The following is a 19,057-nucleotide window of genomic DNA, read 5'->3' on the forward strand; positions in this document are numbered from 1 at the left end:
CAGAGAAGAGAGCACAAGGAGTGAGCTTGAGGGTCCTCCGACTCTAGAGGTTAGAGACGTAGAGTGTCCGGTGAGGTAGAATGGACTCTACTGGTGTGGGGCCCCAGAAGCCAAGGGAAGAAAGGAACAGGAAGGAAGAAGTGATGAGCTGCGTCAAATGTTGCTTCTGGGTGAATTAGACGGAAACTGAAAAATGACCACTGGTTTTGGTCTGGAGGAGATCACCGAAGATCTTGGCAAGAGCGTATTCCAAGTGAGAAGCTTCTCCCTAATTTGGCTTTACCACCAGCATTATTATTATGTTGCTACCAAATATACCGAACCAGAAATCTGGGTGTTGTCTCTCTCCCTTAGCTGCTACATTAAGTCACTCGCCAAGCCCTGTCACGCAGACTTCTTAAATAACTTTCAGGTCTGTCTTCTTCAGTCCATTCCCACAATCACTACCCTACCCTACATCAGGCCATCATCTCTGATCTGATCTATTGCAAAAGTCAGAACTAGTCTTCCTGCCACTAATTTGATTCTTCTCCAGTTTTTTCCTTGCCCTGCGATCTGAACGATCTTAAATAGAAACAGCACCATTTTCATTCTCTAGCTTAAAACCTTTCACTGTCTGCCCACTCCCTCATGATGAGATCTAAACTCTTTAACATCTTTCTTGAAAAATCTCTGCTTATTCCTAAAGTCTTGGCACTATTCCACAACCCGCCACCCCTGCAACCATCCCCCTAAAAAAACCCTCTATGTTTCAATCCTACATTCAGTTCCTAGAACTCACTATGCTCTTCTTGCCTCTGGGGCTTCACACAGACTCTTCCCTGTGCATGGAACACTGTTCCACCTCCCCACCCCCGCTCCTAGCCTTTGAGGTCTAATTCTTACTAATCCTTAGGGTTTCAGTTTAAAAATAATTTCAAACAGATAGCTTTCCTCACCAGACTAGGTTCTGCTTCTGCCGTGAGCTCCTATCGTACCTTGTACTTCCCTGACTCTAATACTAACTGCCCTTTAAACATTTATTTCCCCCAATATATTGGGTACAACATCAGGAGAGGAACTCATGGACTCATCTGTCTCCTCTCCATCTGTATGCCCTAGAGCTTATCATAATGCTGGACATCTATCAGGTGTCTAAGAAAAAGGTAATGTATTTTCGTATTGTACTGTATATTTTTATATTTTATAAATTGAGTACTACAAATCACTTTGTATCATTTTTGTAATTTGTATTTTCTGATTATTTTAAAACAATGAGTGTGTATAACTTAAAATCAGAATGAAGACATTTTCAAAATGAAAACACAACTGAGCTCATAGATACAGAGAACAAATTGGTAGGTGCCAGAGGCAGGGGGTGGGAGCTGGGTGAAATGGGTGAAGTGGGTCAAAAGCTACAAACTTTCAGCTATAAAATAAATAAGTCGTGGGGATGCAACATACAGCATGGCAACCATAGTTAATAATAGTGTATTGCATATTTCAAAGGTGCTAAGAGAGTAGATCTTAAAAGTTCTCATCACAAGAAAAAACATTCTGTAACTATGTATGGCGACAGATATTAACTAGACTTATTGTGGTGATAATTTTGCAATATATACAAATACCAAATCATTATGTTGTATATATGAAACTAATATAATGTTGTATGTCAATTATACTTCAATAATAATTTGATTATAGATATTTAAAAAAATATTTATTGGACATCTTTTTCTAAATTACCTGCTCATGCCCTTTGCCTTTTTTTTTTTTCTATTGAGGCATTTGCCTTTTTTCTATTGAAATATCAGAAGTTTTTTCTAATTAAATAATAAAGATATTCAACAGTTGTTTATCACAAGAATGGAAAATATTTCCCCTCATTGTCTTTGTTTTTTTAATAGTGAAAATAATACTGTATTTTCAAACATGCATATATTCTTTTTTAAGGATACAGCTTTATTGAGATATAGTTCACCCACTTAGAGTGTACAATTCAATGGCTTTTAGTATGTTCAGAGTTGTGCAACCATCACCACAATTCATTTTAGAACATTTCCATCATCCCCAAAAGAAACCCTGGACCCATTAGCAGTCACCCCACGTTTATCCCAAGATCTCCTGTAGTGGTACCCCCATTTCAACCCAGGCAACAACTAAGCTAGTTTCTGTCTTTATAGATTTGCCTATTTTGGACAGTTCACATGAATGGAATCATTTGATATGTGATCTTTTGTAACTTTTCTTTCACTTAGTATGTGTTCAAGATGCAGCCATACTGTGACATGTATCAATACTTCATTCCATTTTATGGCTGAATAATATTCCGTTGTATGGATACGTCACATTTTATTTATCCATTCATCAGTATATGGACATTTGCCTTGTTTCCACCTTTTGGCTATTGTGAAAGGTGCTCCTATGAACATTTATGTACAAATTTTCATTTGAACACCTGTTTTCAATTCTTTTGGGTGTATACCTAGGAGTTGAATCGCTGAGTACTTGTGAACTCCATGTTTAACCTATTGAGGAAATACCAAACTGTTTTCCGAAGTGGCCACACCATTCTACATTCCCACCAGCAACGTATGAGGGTTCCAATTCTTCCACATCCTCAACACTTGTTATTGTCTGTATCTTTTTTTAATTTTAGCCATCTTAACGGGTGTGAAGTGGTATCTCATTACAGTTTTAGTTTGCATTTCCCTAATGGCTCATGTTAAACATCTTATGTGCTTATGGACTGTTATTTGCTTTTGCTTTTCTTTGAGGCATTTTTTTGTCATAGAGAGATTTTTAAATTCAAATGTAGTTTTGATTTAACTATGGACCGATGAATAAACACAATATCAAATTTTTAAGTGTTAAGATGAAGTTTTCAAAAATAAATGGTGTGAAAAATATAAAATATATTTCTGGTGTTTACTAAAATAAGTACAATCTAGTCAATAATTTTTTGATTTTCCAAATTGTGGAATATTCTTAGTGAACACTGGTTGCACTTACCATGAAGAGCTCCTCTGGGGGCTTATTTCCATCCAGCTCAATGAGATACTGGGAATCGTGTTCAGCCATTACTTCCTGTAGATAACAGAAAAAAACCCTTATAATCTGGGATCATTGGCAAAACTGAATACAAGGTCAGAATCTTAATACACTATGAAGAAATCTTTAAAGGTAAATTGTTTGCTTTATACATGATGTAATGTATGTTATTTTCAGTGCTCAAGATCTTTTGCAAAAGCCTACACTAATCTTCTTACAACGAATTTTATTCTCCTTCTCTTTTTTCCAGTTTTTCTCCACACTGAAGTCTTAGAATCCTTCCCAGCAGAAAATGTACTGGGGCATCTGTCTCTCTGCGTAGATTCATAAAATAATTTCTGCCAAACTGATAGTTGAAAGACTAGATGGATCTGTTTTACTTTTTGCTCCTCTGGCTATGGGTGATCTTCAGCATTCAGATATCCATAACCTCTGTGCATTTTTCTATTAGATTGCTTCTTTTCCCTAACATTCATGGAAAGTCTTGAATTCTTATCTGTCACACGGATTGCAAAGATTTTACCTTGCTATGATTTATCTTTTGACTTTGTTTATGGTATCTTCTGAAATATAAAATATTTTTATAGTGAAATATAACTGTTTTCATTGTTTCTAAATTTTCTTTTTTGCTTAAATTAGGTTTTCTCTGTCTCAAGATCATGTTAACATTCTTCTAAATTTTCTTCTATGATCTTTTTTGGTTTTTACTATTAAAATCTAAGATCCACCAGATTTTATTTTTGTACATTGGCAATGTTGAACTCTATCTGAGCCCTGTGTTTCCAGAAAGTAGGGATTGTCAATAGATAAGACCCACCTCAATCCTTCTTCAAGGACTCAGACAAGATCCGTCTCCATCCTTCTTCACGATTCCCTTAAGACTTGGGACGGCTCCTTTGTTTACCTGCCTCCATATCACCCCAGGCTCCTTTCCTTTTCATTGAGAAGGTCTCATTAATGAATGTTCTCCCTATTGCAATAGTCTGAACAAAATCATCTCCTTAATGTTCGGTGCATTTACCTTTCACAATATTGTGTGAGGTTGGATCCTAAGTGCTTCTTGTCTTCTAGATGGATAGCACATTATGCCAGCATTATTTATTGAACCATAAATTACCATGTTCTGAACAAGGAAGTACAGAATGCTTTCCTTAAGCTAGATTCTTAAGTGTGGCCTTACTAAGTCAAAGGGTATGAACACTCCTAAAGCTAAAGATACCTGCAACAAGTCAGACCAGAAGACGTGGGAGACGAAGACAGGTGAGAATGAAGACTCAGCCTTGGACTACCCCTGAGGCAGGATGTAAACCACAAACTGAGGCAGGTTAGTTTGCTCCCACTTGCTCTCATGTCTTTCGGAGGCATACTGAATTTTGGTGGTCTTGGCCTCCCAAGTGAATTGACATCAGAGCCAGATCAGAGCACACTAGAACTGCAGGCTCCTCCCTTTTATGGCTCTCCCCTGCCTCCCTCTACACACACCAGTACCCCGGAATAACCATATAAGGCAATTGTTTTGCTGTTCAGCAAGTGTCACGTAGGCCTAATGTCTAGGTTCTTGGCTTTGAAACTCTTGCTTTGTTGGCACTGGGGCAATCCATTCTTATCTGAAGTTTTCCACTTCGGGACTTTTTGTGGACAAGCTATTCAAAAACGACCACCCTAATTTATGTTCCTTTCAGCAGGGTGTGAGAGTGTTTGCTTTACTGTATAGTTGCTGGCATTAGGAATTCTTGTTCCTTGTTCATTTTTAAAAATTTGATCATGGAAATATTTCATTATTTAGATTAGCATTTCTTTATCATCAGTGAAGCTGAATATTTTTTCTACAGGCTTGTTACTCTTTTGTCTTTCATTTTTATGAATTGCCTGCTCATATTTGTTGCCCATTTGTCTTAGGAGGGTGACAACTTACAGGTTTTAAAAAATCATTTCTATGACCTTTTAATATACTAAAGCTTTCAATCTTTTTTTTGTTAACCACTAGGCCACTGAGGCTGGCTCTAAAAGTATCTTTATTCAAAGCTTTAAATGTTTTATCATATTTGATGTGGATATTTTTCCACTTTGTTGTCTTTTAATTTGAGTGAGGTGTGGTTTTCAAAAAATTTTGTTTCCCGAAGTTTTACATGTAATGAAATTGAAGCTATCATTCTTTTTCCTTTGTGATCTCATCAGTTGCTCAGCACTGTTAAGCTGCTGTTAACACTGTTAAGCACTGAACACCTGTTAACCATTTGCCACTTGCCAGACCAGTGAAGCTAGGATGTAAGACCTGGTCTGTATCCTTGAAGAGACTATCTCTGCTCTCCCCACCATGAATATAATTTTCTAATTTTCTGAATATGATTTTAATTATGCTTTGTTTCAGATCTAGTGCCAGCCACTTAAGGAGTATGCAGAATATTTTCATTGAAGGGAGAAAGAAAGTTATAGAAAGACATGTAAATCATTCTTAAGAAGTTATGTTTAAAGGAGAGAGATACAAGAAGAGGGAGGAATAAAAGTTGTACCTAAGAAAACAATGAAATTTGGTTCTCATTTTGGGGGGTGAACAATGAGAATGAAAATTATCTGCTCATTTGTCTTTAAAAATATATAAACATTAAGGGCCAGCCTGGTGGCATAGTGGTTAAGTTTGCCTGCTTTGCTTCAGCAGCCTGGGGTTCACAGGTTTGGATCCCAGGCATGGATCTGGCACTGCTCATCAAGCCATGCTGTGGCAGTGTCCCACATATAAAATAGAGGAAGACTGCCAGATGTTAGCTCAGGGACAATCTTCCTCAAGCAAAAAAAGAGGAAGATTGGCAACAGATATTAACTCAGGGCCAGTCTTCCTCGCATACACACGCACACACTATATATACATATATAAACAATATAAGACAGCATGAAACAAATTCTCTAGTTTCTCTATCAGACGGGAAGAGGAACTTGAGGACTGTTTTTCATTTGTCTTTGTAGTTCTATTGCTTAGCATCATGTCTGGCCAAATGCCCAAGTTTAATAAATGTTTGTTAAATAAATCTCCAATGCAAATTTGGCAGCCTGCCCAGGCTTTTGACCATATAAAATATGTTTTTCATATAATTATAATTTTAGTAATCATACTTTCAAACGCTATTATTTTAATTAAAACTTTTCTGTTATAATATATAATGGCCTTATCATGTTTACATATAATCAACTTTGAATGGGATACCCATGGAAACCAACCTGGGGATAACTCTTCTTTAGATAGCAATTTAACTAGATTAACAATGATTCCTTCTAGAATAAAAGATGCACCTTAAGTGTACATTTGTTTTGATAAACCCACAAATTACAAATCAAAAACGCTTTTACAAAATAGTCTCTTAACATGAGTTTTCCAACCTCCTACCGTAAATAAATTCCCCTAGTGAGTTTTGGGAAATGCAGTTCATTTATCACTTTTCCATAACATTGCTGCTTCGCACGAGTAAAATAATGGTCTGTGAAACAGCCTTTGGGATGCAAGTTTTATTCTAGCATCCTTCTACTGAGCTCAAGAGGAGGAGAATCAGGCAGATAATATATAGGGATGAAGAAAGGGGAAAGCTATTTAACCAGTGATAAAACACAAACATCAATATTCCCATTTTCAGCAATAGATCTTGCTCTTACTTCCAAAGAACGAAGAATTATTTCCCTATAAAGTTTAACTGTGTGCCCAATATTTTCCAAATAATCCTCAGGCCTCTGAACTAGATGTTGAAGAATTTCAGCCACCACCTGCATTTCAGCAATAAATGCCTAAATGGAAAAGAAGAGATTTTAAATATATTGATGTTAATGAGTACTAATTTATAAGCCACATCCCTCCCTCCTCATACCTAGATGCCACTTTGGGGTGAGAAGCAGAAGGGAACATTAGAGACTGAGGATTTTTATTTAAGAGAGATTGAATCCCCTAAGGGGCCTTTATCAGATGGAATAAAGCTTTAAATTGATGTGGACGTTTAATTTCTTCTTGCCCCTCAATAAGTAGGGAAGAACAGGAGAAGAACATCAGATTTTTAGAGACAAAACAAAGAAATTCGATTTTCTCTGAATACCTGAGCTTGTAGTTCATCCATTCCTCCCTTCAGTAAAGACTGATGAAATGCCTACTATGTGCCAGGCACTGTTCCAGGAGCTTGAGATATGACAATGAATAAACCCAACTAAGACCTTGGGGCTCATGGAGCACACATTCAGTTGGGGAAGACAGAGCGTAAGCGGGTAGATAAATAAACGTATAACATGTTGGGTGGTGGTAAGTACTAGGGGAAAAAGATAATTCAGGGTAGAGGGGATGGAGAGTGATGGGAGAAGGTGCTATTTTACATCAAGTGGTCATAAAAGGGCTCTCTGAAGAAGTGACATTTGAGTTGGACCCAGAGGAAATGAGAGAGAGAGCCACACAGACTCATGGAGAAAGGACATTTCAAGGCAGAGGGAACAATATATGGAAAAGTTCTCAGCCCAAGTCCTGGTAAGTGCTCAATACCATATTTATTATTCTATTACTATCATCATATTTATTATCTAATTATTAATTCTAGTTTTTATCAATACATACACATCCATATTTTATACCATTCAAATCATATCTATTATATAAGCCATTTTATAACGTATTTGAAATGTTTTAAATATGATTTTAATGGTCAAGTAATATATTAATATCCTTAAACATATGATTATTTAATCATTATTCTATAGTTGGACAGAAATGTTTCAAATTGTTCACAATTGTAAATAACGTTTCACCGAATAGCTTTGTAGATAAATCTTTATATTGCTAATATTTTCCCTTAGAATAGTTCTTAAAAGTAAAATTACTGGACCAAAGATTATACATTTAACGGTGGCTTAATACACATCATCTTTTCCAAAAGACGCTGTCATTCTCTCTCTAGTGGAGGGCTTTGTTAGCATCCTTGTGTGTTCAGTCAGTACACAACTTCTTATTAAGCACCTACTGTAAGCTGAGCACTGTTACAGGCTCAGGAGATACAGTCCCTGCTGCATAGAGCTTACATTCAGTGGGTAGACAGATTATAAACAAGTCAGCAAATAACATAATTTCAGAAAGTGATAAGAGCTGTGAGGAAAATGAAGCAGCGTATAGCATTAGATCCGTGCTGTCCAGCATGGTAGCTACCAGCCACACGTAACGATTGAGCACTTGAAATGTGACAAGTGGGGATTGGAAGGTGCTGTAAGTGTGAAATACCCACCAGATTTCCAAAACTTAGTACGAAAAAGGAATGCATCCTTCTTAGAATTTTTATGTTGATTACATGTTGAAACAATATTTTAGATCTATTGGTTTCAATAAAATATATTATTAAAATTACTTTTGCCGGTTTCTTTTTACTTTTTAAAAAAGTGGCTACTAGCACATTTAAAATCACCTATTGGGAGTATATTTCTGGGCTAGGGAGTTGCTTGCTGGATGGTCTCTAGCGATGCAATCCCTGGGGTGAGACCTGGGTGGCGACAAGGAGCAGGCATGTGAAGAAGATAGAAAAGAATGTGGTGGGCAGGGGGCAGAGGAAACAGTACGTGCAAAGGTTAGAGGTGAGGCTGAGTTCAGCCCAGCTGAAGACTAGCTGGCAGGCCATGGTGGCTGGGACTCAGTGAGCAGGCAGGGAGAGAGGGCTGGGGATGATTTCAGAGTGGCTGGGCCCACGGCTTTGTAAACCATGTGAGGGGGTTTGGGTTTTCATCTACAGTTAATAAAAAGTCACTGGGGTCATATTTTTTTTTTAAATGGCTCTTCTGTAAAAAATGGAGTGGGATGGAGTGGGAGTCAAGGAAAGTGGAAGCCAAGAGAACATTAACAAAGTTAGGACAGCAGTTCAGGAAGATTGTTTACACTTGTGTGTCTATAAGGATGAACAATTTCACATGGTTATTGGCCATCAACCCAAGTAGGTGGCAGGCTTGCTTGTCTGACTTCTGAACATGCCTGAGCCACTAGGTAGAGATCACAGCAAATCGGGTCCCTGGGGCTGAATCTAGTCTGCAGATATAATGTGATTATTTCCCACAGCACTTGCCTACACTGTGTTTTAAAAATTTTGGATTGGTGGGCCGGCCCCGTGGCCGAGTGGTTAAGTTCGCGTGCTCCGCTGTAGGCGGCCCAGTGTTTCGTGAGTTCGAATCCTGGGCGTGGACATGGCACCGCTCATCGAGCCAGCTGAGGCAGCATCCCATACGCCACAACAAGAAGGACCCACAACTAAGAATATACAACTAGCTACTGGGGGGCTTTGGGGAGAAAAAGGAAAAAAATAAATAAATAAGTAAATAAATTTGGATTGGTTACCAACTACTCTCATTTTAAAATGCTGATTTTGGCTTCTCTGGAGAAACCAGACTACTTGGTAAAAATAGGTTAACATTCCCACATGGCAATAGTCATCTGGGCTGGAGCCAAGAGGCAGCCATCCTCTGAAGAAGGGTATGCACACGCACTCTAGCTGTCCAGTGGAACCTTCTGGGGAAATGTTCTGTACCTGTGCTGTTCAGCTCGGAAGACTCAGCCATATTTGGTCACTGAGCACTTGAAATGTGGCTAGTGCTATGAGGAACTGAATTTTAAATTTTATATCATTTTAATAAATTTAAATTTAAATAGCCACATGGGGCTAGCAGCTACCATATTGGACAGTGTAGTCCTGGCCTACTCTCTAGGCCTCACTCTTTCCAAGTATACCTGGCCGACATCACAGATTGTCCTGTAACTGAGTGAGTTGTGACTATCTCACCATCTTTGATTAAGATGGTGTGCTTTATTCATGCTAACAGGACACACTTTTATTCCTATTTGCTATGAGGTTTTCCTTTTTTTAACAAAAATCTGGAATAGATGCTGGCTATTATCTAACAGGTATTTGCACAGAGAAGATTATTTTATGTCTTTAAAAGGGTTTTTAAAGACAAGTTTTTTAATTGAAATATAATTGACACATAACATTATACTAGTTTCAGGTGTACAACACAATGATTCAATATTCGTAAATATGCACAATAATCACAATGTCTAGTTAACATCCATCATCAAACATAGTTACAAAATTTTTTTTCTTGTGCTGAGAACTTTTAAGATCTGCTCTTAAATGAAAGAAGAAATGTAAAAGATTCATTTAACCCATTTAACTAGCAGATGACAAAACTGAAGTACACACAACCACTGAAATAAGATTGCAAAGTTAGATGCAAGGCTGCTCAATATCCTACAGGGCAATAAAACTGTAATCTTTGGGGCTTGTCTTTTCTCCTGTACAAATCATTTGCAACGTATCCATCTATAAATTAACGTCTAACTTCACAGAATCTAGGCCATAACAGAAATAGTATTTATTTATGATAAATTTATAATGAATTATAAATTGTAGAAATTATTAAAAATTATATAAAGTTATATATAAATTCATTTCTAACAGAAATCACAGGTCTATTTCAGTAGAGCAGGGATTGGCAAACTATGGTCCGCCCTGTTCCAGTGGGCCAAGTTCAGGCCATCACCTGTTAATGGATTTGTTAATATCAAATTTTCTTCATTAAGTCATGGTAGAAGACTTCTTCCAATGCCCTATGGCATTGTGCTTACTTTGCATTGACTTTGGGATGGTTCTAACAACGTGTGTATATGAGATTGGGCTATAGATTTCTTTTCATATGCTCTCTTTGTCAGAGTTTGGAATCGGGGTTAACTTTGTAAATTTGATTATGCCTGGGATACCTGGTACCCAATATTACACTGTCTTTTATTGCTCTAACTCCTCATTCTAGTTTTCATAGTGCTTGACACGTAGTAGGTGACCAATAACTCTCTGTTGCTATGAAATGAAGCAGATTAGATGTCAGGATGTGGAGGGACTTCCATACTGACGAGAAGGATAAACTAGATGACCTCTAGATTATGACCTAACAGTTCTCAAAAACATTAAATATTTTTGCTGTTTCCTCCAGACTAAATAAAAATTTAAAGAAAATGTAATTTTCTCTAGTATCTGCTATTTTCTATTTTCTATGCTATCATTTAATTTAACCACAGCAAATTCAAGAGGTGTCATAGATGGTATCGGGATCTTACCTCTTCTTCTTCTTGCTCTTCTTCCTCTTCCCCCTCCTCTTCTCCTTTTCCTTCTTTCTGGGCTTCTTTTCTCTTTTTCCTACGACTCTCAATGACTTCAGGATCCCACTGTTCTCTTGAGTATAGGTACCCTGTACTACTGTGTTGCCTTTGCCCAGAAACTCTTTGGCATAAATCATAGTCGGGGCACTAAGAAACAACAATCGTAATCACTTAAAACATTTCGGATATGCTTTTACTTCTCAGTCATATATGAGGTATTACATAAACCAAAAACGTCCCTACATCCCAGAGAGAATTCAATATTGTAAGTGGCATTTTGTATCAGGTTTCACCACATGCCAACAGAGGTATAAGACACGTCTTTTATGCTATGCTTTTCTTTATGTGAAATTAGTATGTGTGAGAACGTATCAGAAGTTTTAAGACACAAAAGAGGGCTCAAAGAATGTAGAAAGAGTTAGAGAAATTGAATAAAAAATCAGTTTAGTCTGCAGAGGTACACAGGAAGATTCTGGCAGATTAGTCTGAGAAGGCTGAGAATGGAGGAATAGTAACATATTTCCGACAAAAAAATACACCGCATATTTATAATATTCACTATCATTACAACTTTATGGGTGAAATAGTTCATAAAATGGCAGTCATGAGTGGGGTCATCTCTTCTAGTCTAAACTTTTCATTTTGTAAATCAGAAAACTGAGTCTGGATAGTAAAAAAAGCCAAAAGCAAGTCAACGAGTGATTTTCTTGTTTCAAAGTACTTTTACATGTATATTATTTCACTCAATTCTTAAACTAACCCTGTAAGAGAAGCAGTCCAATATTATGATTAAAGCCATTTTGCAGATCAGAGAAGGTTAAGAATCTTGTCTCAGATCACAACATCATGAGGGAGAACTCCGACTTGGAACCAGACCTTCTGATCCAGAGCCCACGCTCTGTGGCACTTTATTGATGATAACTAGGGTTTGGGGCTGTAAATCCTGTTCTGAATATTTTTCAGGATCAAAAACTCTGGATGCTATTCTATGGTAGTGGTTCTCAAACATTAGTGTGTCACTGCATGCAGAGAACTGTAAATAGAGATTTATGCTCCTCCGTGTGATTTATTAAGTCTAGAGTGAGGCTGAGACATTTCAACAAGCAATTCAGTGATTCTGATGCTGACGGTTCATGTGCCACACTTTGAGAAAGTAAGGGAGCAAGAAACTTTAGAACCTTTCTTGCTCATTTTCTGATTTCTTCAAGCCACCTCTATGTGGAGATGGGATGGGTATTTACTGAGGCAAGATTTTCATTTAGGTTTCCTAATTTTTTGCAAGAAAGATTTCAGGTAATTTTAAAAACATGTGTATTTGACCTTATTCAACAACCCAGAATACCCACATTGTGAGTCCTTGACAAAGACTATCCCCTCCAGCTGTCTCCTGTTTTTACTTGTAGGAAGTGATTAATAAGAGGGTGACATGAAGGACATGCCTCAGAGCAGTGGTCCTCAAACTTCACTGGGCATGAGTCACCTGGAGGGCTTTTCAACACAGGGAGCTGGATACCACCCCCAGTTTCTGACTCTTAGTTCTGGGATGGGGCCTGAGAATTTGCATTTCTAACAAGCTCTGAGCCCTGCTGAGGCAGTTTGGATTGTACTGTGAGAACCACTGTTGTCGTAGGTCACTGGCCCTTGACCATTTTTAAATTTTTCTTAGTACAGACCCCTTTAAAACATGATGAAAGGCATACACTTTTGCTTCAGAAAATGCACATACACATAACATTTTGCATACAATTTCAGGAGGATCATCGATGCTTAAGGATTCATGGATCCCATGCTAAGAACCTCTGCTCTAGAAATTTCAGCCTCTATCCCCAAATAAGGCCAAACCATCAGAGGAGTGTGTGTTGCACTGAGTTCTGTCTTACGTTAGACCCTTTGATTACACACTGGCTACCCTGTAGAAACTGCTGTGAACACGGACCATCACACTCGTAATATAAATGAGGTTAAGGACTTCATTCTCTACAGTAACAATCTCTTATATTAAGACCCACGTAAGACATTTCTCTCATTTTTAGTGGGAGTTATTTTTGTTTTTTTTCTGAGGAATGGCTTGTCTTTTTTTGGACAATGTGAGTTTTATGTAACTGGTCACATGTCCCCTTCTACTTCGGCTCATCAAACTTAGATCCAAATTTTTGACCCCAATTTTCTAAGCATTTGGGACCTTATGACCTATAGATTTGTGTGCTCTTGGTCTACCAGGGCTTAATTTCCCATCTAAGTTTTCCACGGTTTATACCTTATATTTGGTTTCAGTTAATTGTTTGAGATCTTTTCTTGTCTCTCTTATACACACGTTCACGTGTGTGACATTTTCAAGTTCGTGCAGGGAGTTTGGCCTCTGACTATGACCATGCTCAGCTCTGTGATGCCATCTGTCCCTCACGGCTGACCCTAACACACCACTGGGCCCCAACACCTGAGCGGAGAACCATCTAATTTATTTTGAGCCGTCAAACCCTTTGCGGAATCAGTCAGGGTATGAATATAAAAGCTTATCATTCTTTTTCATATAAACAAATAGTTCTCTGAATTCTTACCACAATCCCACAAGGCAGCTATTGTCATCTTTGTAAAAGGTAAATTGAGGCTCCTAAATGTGATTTTACCAAACTGTAACAGTTGATAAAGGAGAGAATTGGGAATAGGACCCAACCTTGATTCTTAATCATCTAGTGGTGTTCTTTAACATTCATACGTCCAAATCATTTGTTTGTTCTTTCATTTTATTTAACTGGAAAAATTATTAGGTGTCTCTAGGTACCATATATTATGCTAGTTGATGCTTATATGAGTAAGACATGGTTCCCGCCTTCAAGTAAGGCAGAGTCTAGAAGGAAAATGGACAATGACAAGATACTGAGGTAATATGATAGAGAGAAGAGAGAAATGTGATGAATGGTCATGAGAGAAGTATTTAATGTTCCTGTGGTAAATAAGGTGTGGGGGAGAAGGGGAGAGAGAGAAAGAGAGTTAATGTATATTGGTGTGGACGGGGTGGTCATCAGGGGAAGTTTTGAAGAGACGATGCCTGAACTGACTGTCAAAGGATGACTATGATTAAGCCTGGTGAAGAGGCAAGGAAATGTTTCCCGCGGATGGAGCTGCGGGTGCAAAAGCACAGAGGTATGAGAAGGTACAACTCCGTCCCTTATGATTGATGCAAGAATCATCTCCCTAACTACTTAAAATTTTTTAAAACATTCCTTGAATTTAACTACTACCAAAAAGAACAGTTAACTATACCAGAAAAACAAAGAATATTCTTACCTTAATATTGATTATAACATCAGGTTTCAACTTTAAATTTTTAAGTAATTCTATTTGCTCCAAAGTAGTCATGGCACCCTGTGAAAGTGAGGGTATTTCTGTGATAATATAACCTGTCAAGTAAAATATCCTTTTTAAGTTTTATAGTATTATCAATATATGAGAGCATGGATTTATTATTATTACTTTATGAAATATTATCTACTTATTGATGAATACTGATGCAGGTCTTAAAATCATCTGTCAAAAATTTTAATTAATAGTTAAGGTTATTGCCACATGAAGCATAACTATGAATAACGTTTTTCTGATAATAAATAAAATCATTGGGCTAGGAAGAGATATCTTTAAAAATGCCAAATCAATTTACTTTAGGCACATGAGGTGCCTAGGAAAGGAAATTCTATGCTAATAATTCTTTTAACTCATTTTAGGAAAGCTCGTATGATGAATGGTAAAGGTACACTACAGGGGTTGCATGGCATATATTTTTTTCTTAAATTAACATTTTATAATACAACAGAATATATATGTATATAATGTTTATGTAAGTTATAGCGAGTAATAAAACACCCATGTACTCCCCATGTAGTTTAAGAAACAGAACATTATCAATACAATTTTGGCTGAGCGAATTTATTGACTTGCGTCTCTACCCAGAAACCTAAATCTTCTCTTTGAAATTCACCCTGTCTACCAACATCACATTAATTTCCTTAATATATTTCTCTAATTATGTCACTCTCTTGCTTGAGAAATTTTTTTCTTATTAATAGACAAAAGTCTCAACTCCTTCAGTGGGAATTAAAGGCCTTCAACCAATTTTTCTACTATTTTAATAGAACTTTTCTTCTTGGAAGGACAACTGATAGACAAATTATTATTATTATTATAAATTATTATTCAGCTTTGAATATTTGGCAGATGTTTTACAAAAAGTGAATAGAGTGACCGTGTCATTTCAAGGTAAACGACTGACAGCATACATTGCCAATTATAAAATTTAAGTGAAAATTCAAATTTTGGAAAACTTGTATCTACTGCCATAAGCTTAACAGCCTACCAGTTCTCAAAACTCTTCCTGATGAGATTGACTGTGATATTAACAAATGTGATTTTTTTGGTATTGTATACGAACTGTGTCAAAATTTGGAAGATGTGCATAACTCAGTGCACCAATATGTTTCAAATGACCAATGCGTGGTGCCACAAAATCATGAATGGGTCATGACCCATTCCAAGTGCAAAATAGATCGATAAATTTTAACATAACAGAGTTTGTAAAGTTCACTGATATGGTTTACAGATTCCACAACACAGCTAACCTTTAAGAAACTTCGCCATGTCAAGTTTTGGTGTAGGATCGAGAATATCCACAATTATTCTAAAGGATATCAAAATACTCCTTTCTCCAGCTACATATCTGTGTGAAGCTGGATTGTCTTCCTGTACTTCAATAAAAACAATATATTGTAATAGACTGAGCAGAAGCCTATGTGAGAATCCGGCTAGGTCCTTCTCTTAAGCCAGAGATTAAAGAGATTTGCAAAAATATAATCCAGTACCACTCTTCTCACTAAATTTTTTGTTTTGAAGAATGCATTTATTTTTCATAAAATATGCTACTTATGTTAGCATGTAACAGTTTTATTATTATTTTTAAACAAATATTTTAAACATTTCTCAGTTTTAATTTCCAACATGATAAGTACTGATAGATATAACTCATCTAAGCAAAAGCTCTTTTGGGGGCCTCAACAATTCTTATAAATGTAAAGGAATCTTGAGACCAAAAAGTTTGAGAACTGCTATCCTCTACAATGCCTAGAAGAGTACAATAAAAAAAGGTACTGAGCATCTGCTGATAGATGAATGAATGAATGAATGTATCAAATAAGCCAACCTCAAAATCCTCACTTATGAACACGCTGATCACAATCTTTTATTTTAAAAAAGCAGACCAACAACTGTCACGGTAATCCAAAAATCTCACTAAGTGCTTAGTTCTTTGCCAACTTCCCCTAAGCTTGTTCAAACATTTCACTTTCGCTAACTATGTGTTGGACACCATCCAGAGAAGCAATCCTACGTAGTTTAACTTCAAAAGGCATAAACGGAGACCTGTTATCTTGGGTTTGGATATATGAGTTATATAATCATGATTCTCTCCTGTCTTGCTATAATCCTGAGTTTCCAACTTGGCTTACTTATTTCCTCTTGCTGTTGTCTTTGAAACCCTTTGAAATAGTGGTGGTATCCTAAGGCATGCATCCTATTTGAGGCCTTTAAATGAGCCCAACATACCCTACAAAAATATAGCCAATGCATGCACTGGCACTGTCTAAGGGACTGGGCCAGATTTTTCTCTGCTTGCCTCCTCCTGCTGCTCTCGCTTTTTGCTTTCCTGGCTCTGCACTTCCTTGGTTTGGCTTGGCTCCTATTGTTAATCTAGCCTCCATTTGTTAACAACCTTATCTGAATTTGTCAAGACTTTGACCAGTGCCTCCTCTGGGATGTGACGGCTGGCATTAACCCCCTGGTCTGACGCATTGCCAGGGTGAGTACTGTGGTGAAAGGGACTGCAAGGTCTAGCCTCAGACTGAATTCAACCCTGGCCCAGCTCATCCCTCCTGATGGGACATTTCCAGAGACTGGTCAGTCTCCAGAGCTCATGCCCTCTCCTAAGTAACAAGGGAGTATGCAATACGTCTCTCCCCTTCCCTCCGCTGGCAACGCTGCCCAACATCTGTGAATCACAAGTGGATGACAGAAAGATGCTTGGCCCTGTTTGCTGTGCTCTCTAGCACCCTGTGCATCTCTACAACCACTGACCCACTGCCTGGAGAGCTTATTAGGCATTCCAAGTATGACTGTTTACAGGCATGCGAAACCTCAAGGACACATGTATATCTTAATGAGGTTCATACTCAGTCTCTTTCCTGGTAGATGCAGCAGAGGAGTGGGTTTCTATGGGGTCTGGCTCTGTCCTGATAGGCCATTATTTGGGCCTGAATGTTCTGAGCAATGGATTTTGGGGCTCTACCCATTGCAAGGTGGCCAGTATCGTCATATACAGACCCTAGGAATGTATGTATGGAAGAGATGTGAGAGAGACAGTTATGTCACTTAAGTGTGTCTCACTAGTGGAGATTTAGAGTGGAATAACTTAGTTTTCTAGACCCAATTCTGGTAAAATCTCAGGGGGATACTTCTTTATAGACAGACCAGAGCCCCTGAGCCCACCGTCAACCTCTCTAATCCTAGCGACATGTGTGAGGATGGAAGCATGGATGAGGACTCCCCCTCACGTCCCACATCTCCTTGACACCATTACCAAGTCCTCGCCCTCCATGCTGAAGATGCAGGAATGGCAGATCCCACACCACTCCTTGCTGCGAGGCCCTGCATGTACTATCACAGGCAGGGTAGGCACTCTGCAGGCTAGTGCCCAGCCTGCATCACCCCCACCAAGGGAAAACTGAAAGACTGTCCACATGACTGCCCAGGGGAAAGCAACTGGCCCATACCATCACTTTGCCTCCACTTCCTGGCACAATGAGAAGAAGAAGGTATTCTCTATTTCCACAAAAGTGAAGATGACATGCTACTGCTTTCTGAGAGATTCAGAGACATTGAGCAGCTTAGCGCCCATCCAGCCCTGATATCTATCTGACCTCAGGCCAGCCTAACATGGGTGGACACAGCGGTGACCAACGACTTGCAAGATCATCCACTACTTACTGGGGAAAATGAGTTTTTCTGGAATCTAGAAGCGAGAAGCAGAGAGGGTCTTCTCAGGATGCGAGGCATTGACTCTACCTTTCTCTCTTGGGTGAGGATATCGTCCATGGAAACTGATTTTGGCTCAAGGCCAACACAGCACGACAGGTTGTAAATGAAAGGATTATAATTATAGATTGTGTAAGTTCCCTTCTAAATAGCACTAGAAGCGTAGTATAAAAGGGCTCTGGTACAGAAAAAAATGATGATTGAATTTAGCAATACTCCACTGTGCAGTGTCCCCGGCAGCACACATTTGTCTTTAGGGATTTTGGAGTCATCAATTACCCAGCCTCACCTAGCTCCTGACCCAAGTTAATATCTCTGTTTTGAAAGCCCTTCAGTTCCAATTTTGCTTCTACCATCTCCTAGGCTGCTGGGTAAGATCAAACATCAGAAAGAATCCTTGCTGAGCAGAGACTTTCAAACTGTATTTAGCAGAGTGCTAGGGTCCAAACTAATTCCTTTGGGGATGCTATTAGACAGGTGAGGAGAGTCTGGGCAGAAGGGTCTCTAGGTCCTGCCTCCACTGAAGCCTAGAAATGAGCCCAGTTGTTCATGCCTACAATGTGGCCACGCAATTGCATGCTGATTGTGTGGCCCTCAGACTCAAGAAATCATTTATGCCACTTTTCCTCTGCCAGCTCCCAGGACAAGTACCAGTGTGCAGGAAGTCTAGGGGACAGAGGAATACATTAAACGACACTAGGGGGTGCAACCAGCAAAATCCAGAATGTAGGAAACTCTAAAAGACAAATAACCAGTTTCTTCAACAAAGAAAACACAGGATGAGAGAGAGAGACGTAG

At 38.3% G+C, this 19,057-nt stretch overlaps 1 protein-coding gene across 8 annotated transcripts in view; it reads right to left on the reverse strand.

The window, feature by feature from the left end:
* AK9 (adenylate kinase 9) overlaps window positions 1-19,057 on the reverse strand; it is a 124,184-nt gene that overhangs the window by 91,167 nt on the left and 13,960 nt on the right. For 6 of the 8 annotated variants that reach the window (XR_011497750.1, XR_011497751.1, XM_070496416.1 and 3 more), the window contains 4 exons: window positions 14,471-14,583; window positions 11,141-11,329; window positions 6,676-6,804; window positions 2,992-3,066 (listed from right to left, as the gene is read on the reverse strand). Coding sequence is in view for 6 of the 8 variants with exons in the window: in XM_070496416.1 (XP_070352517.1) it covers window positions 2,992-3,066; window positions 6,676-6,804; window positions 11,141-11,329; window positions 14,471-14,583 (506 nt within the window). In the remaining 2 variants the exon portion in view is untranslated. Of the gene's footprint in view, window positions 1-2,991; window positions 3,067-3,847; window positions 3,964-6,675; window positions 6,805-11,140; window positions 11,330-14,470; window positions 14,584-19,057 lie in introns of those variants that run through there. The other 2 variants (XM_070496418.1, XM_070496419.1) reach the window with 2 other exon arrangements.

This window comes from Equus asinus, chromosome 24 (assembly GCF_041296235.1).
Source record: "Equus asinus isolate D_3611 breed Donkey chromosome 24, EquAss-T2T_v2, whole genome shotgun sequence".
NCBI lineage: Eukaryota > Metazoa > Chordata > Mammalia > Perissodactyla > Equidae > Equus > Equus asinus.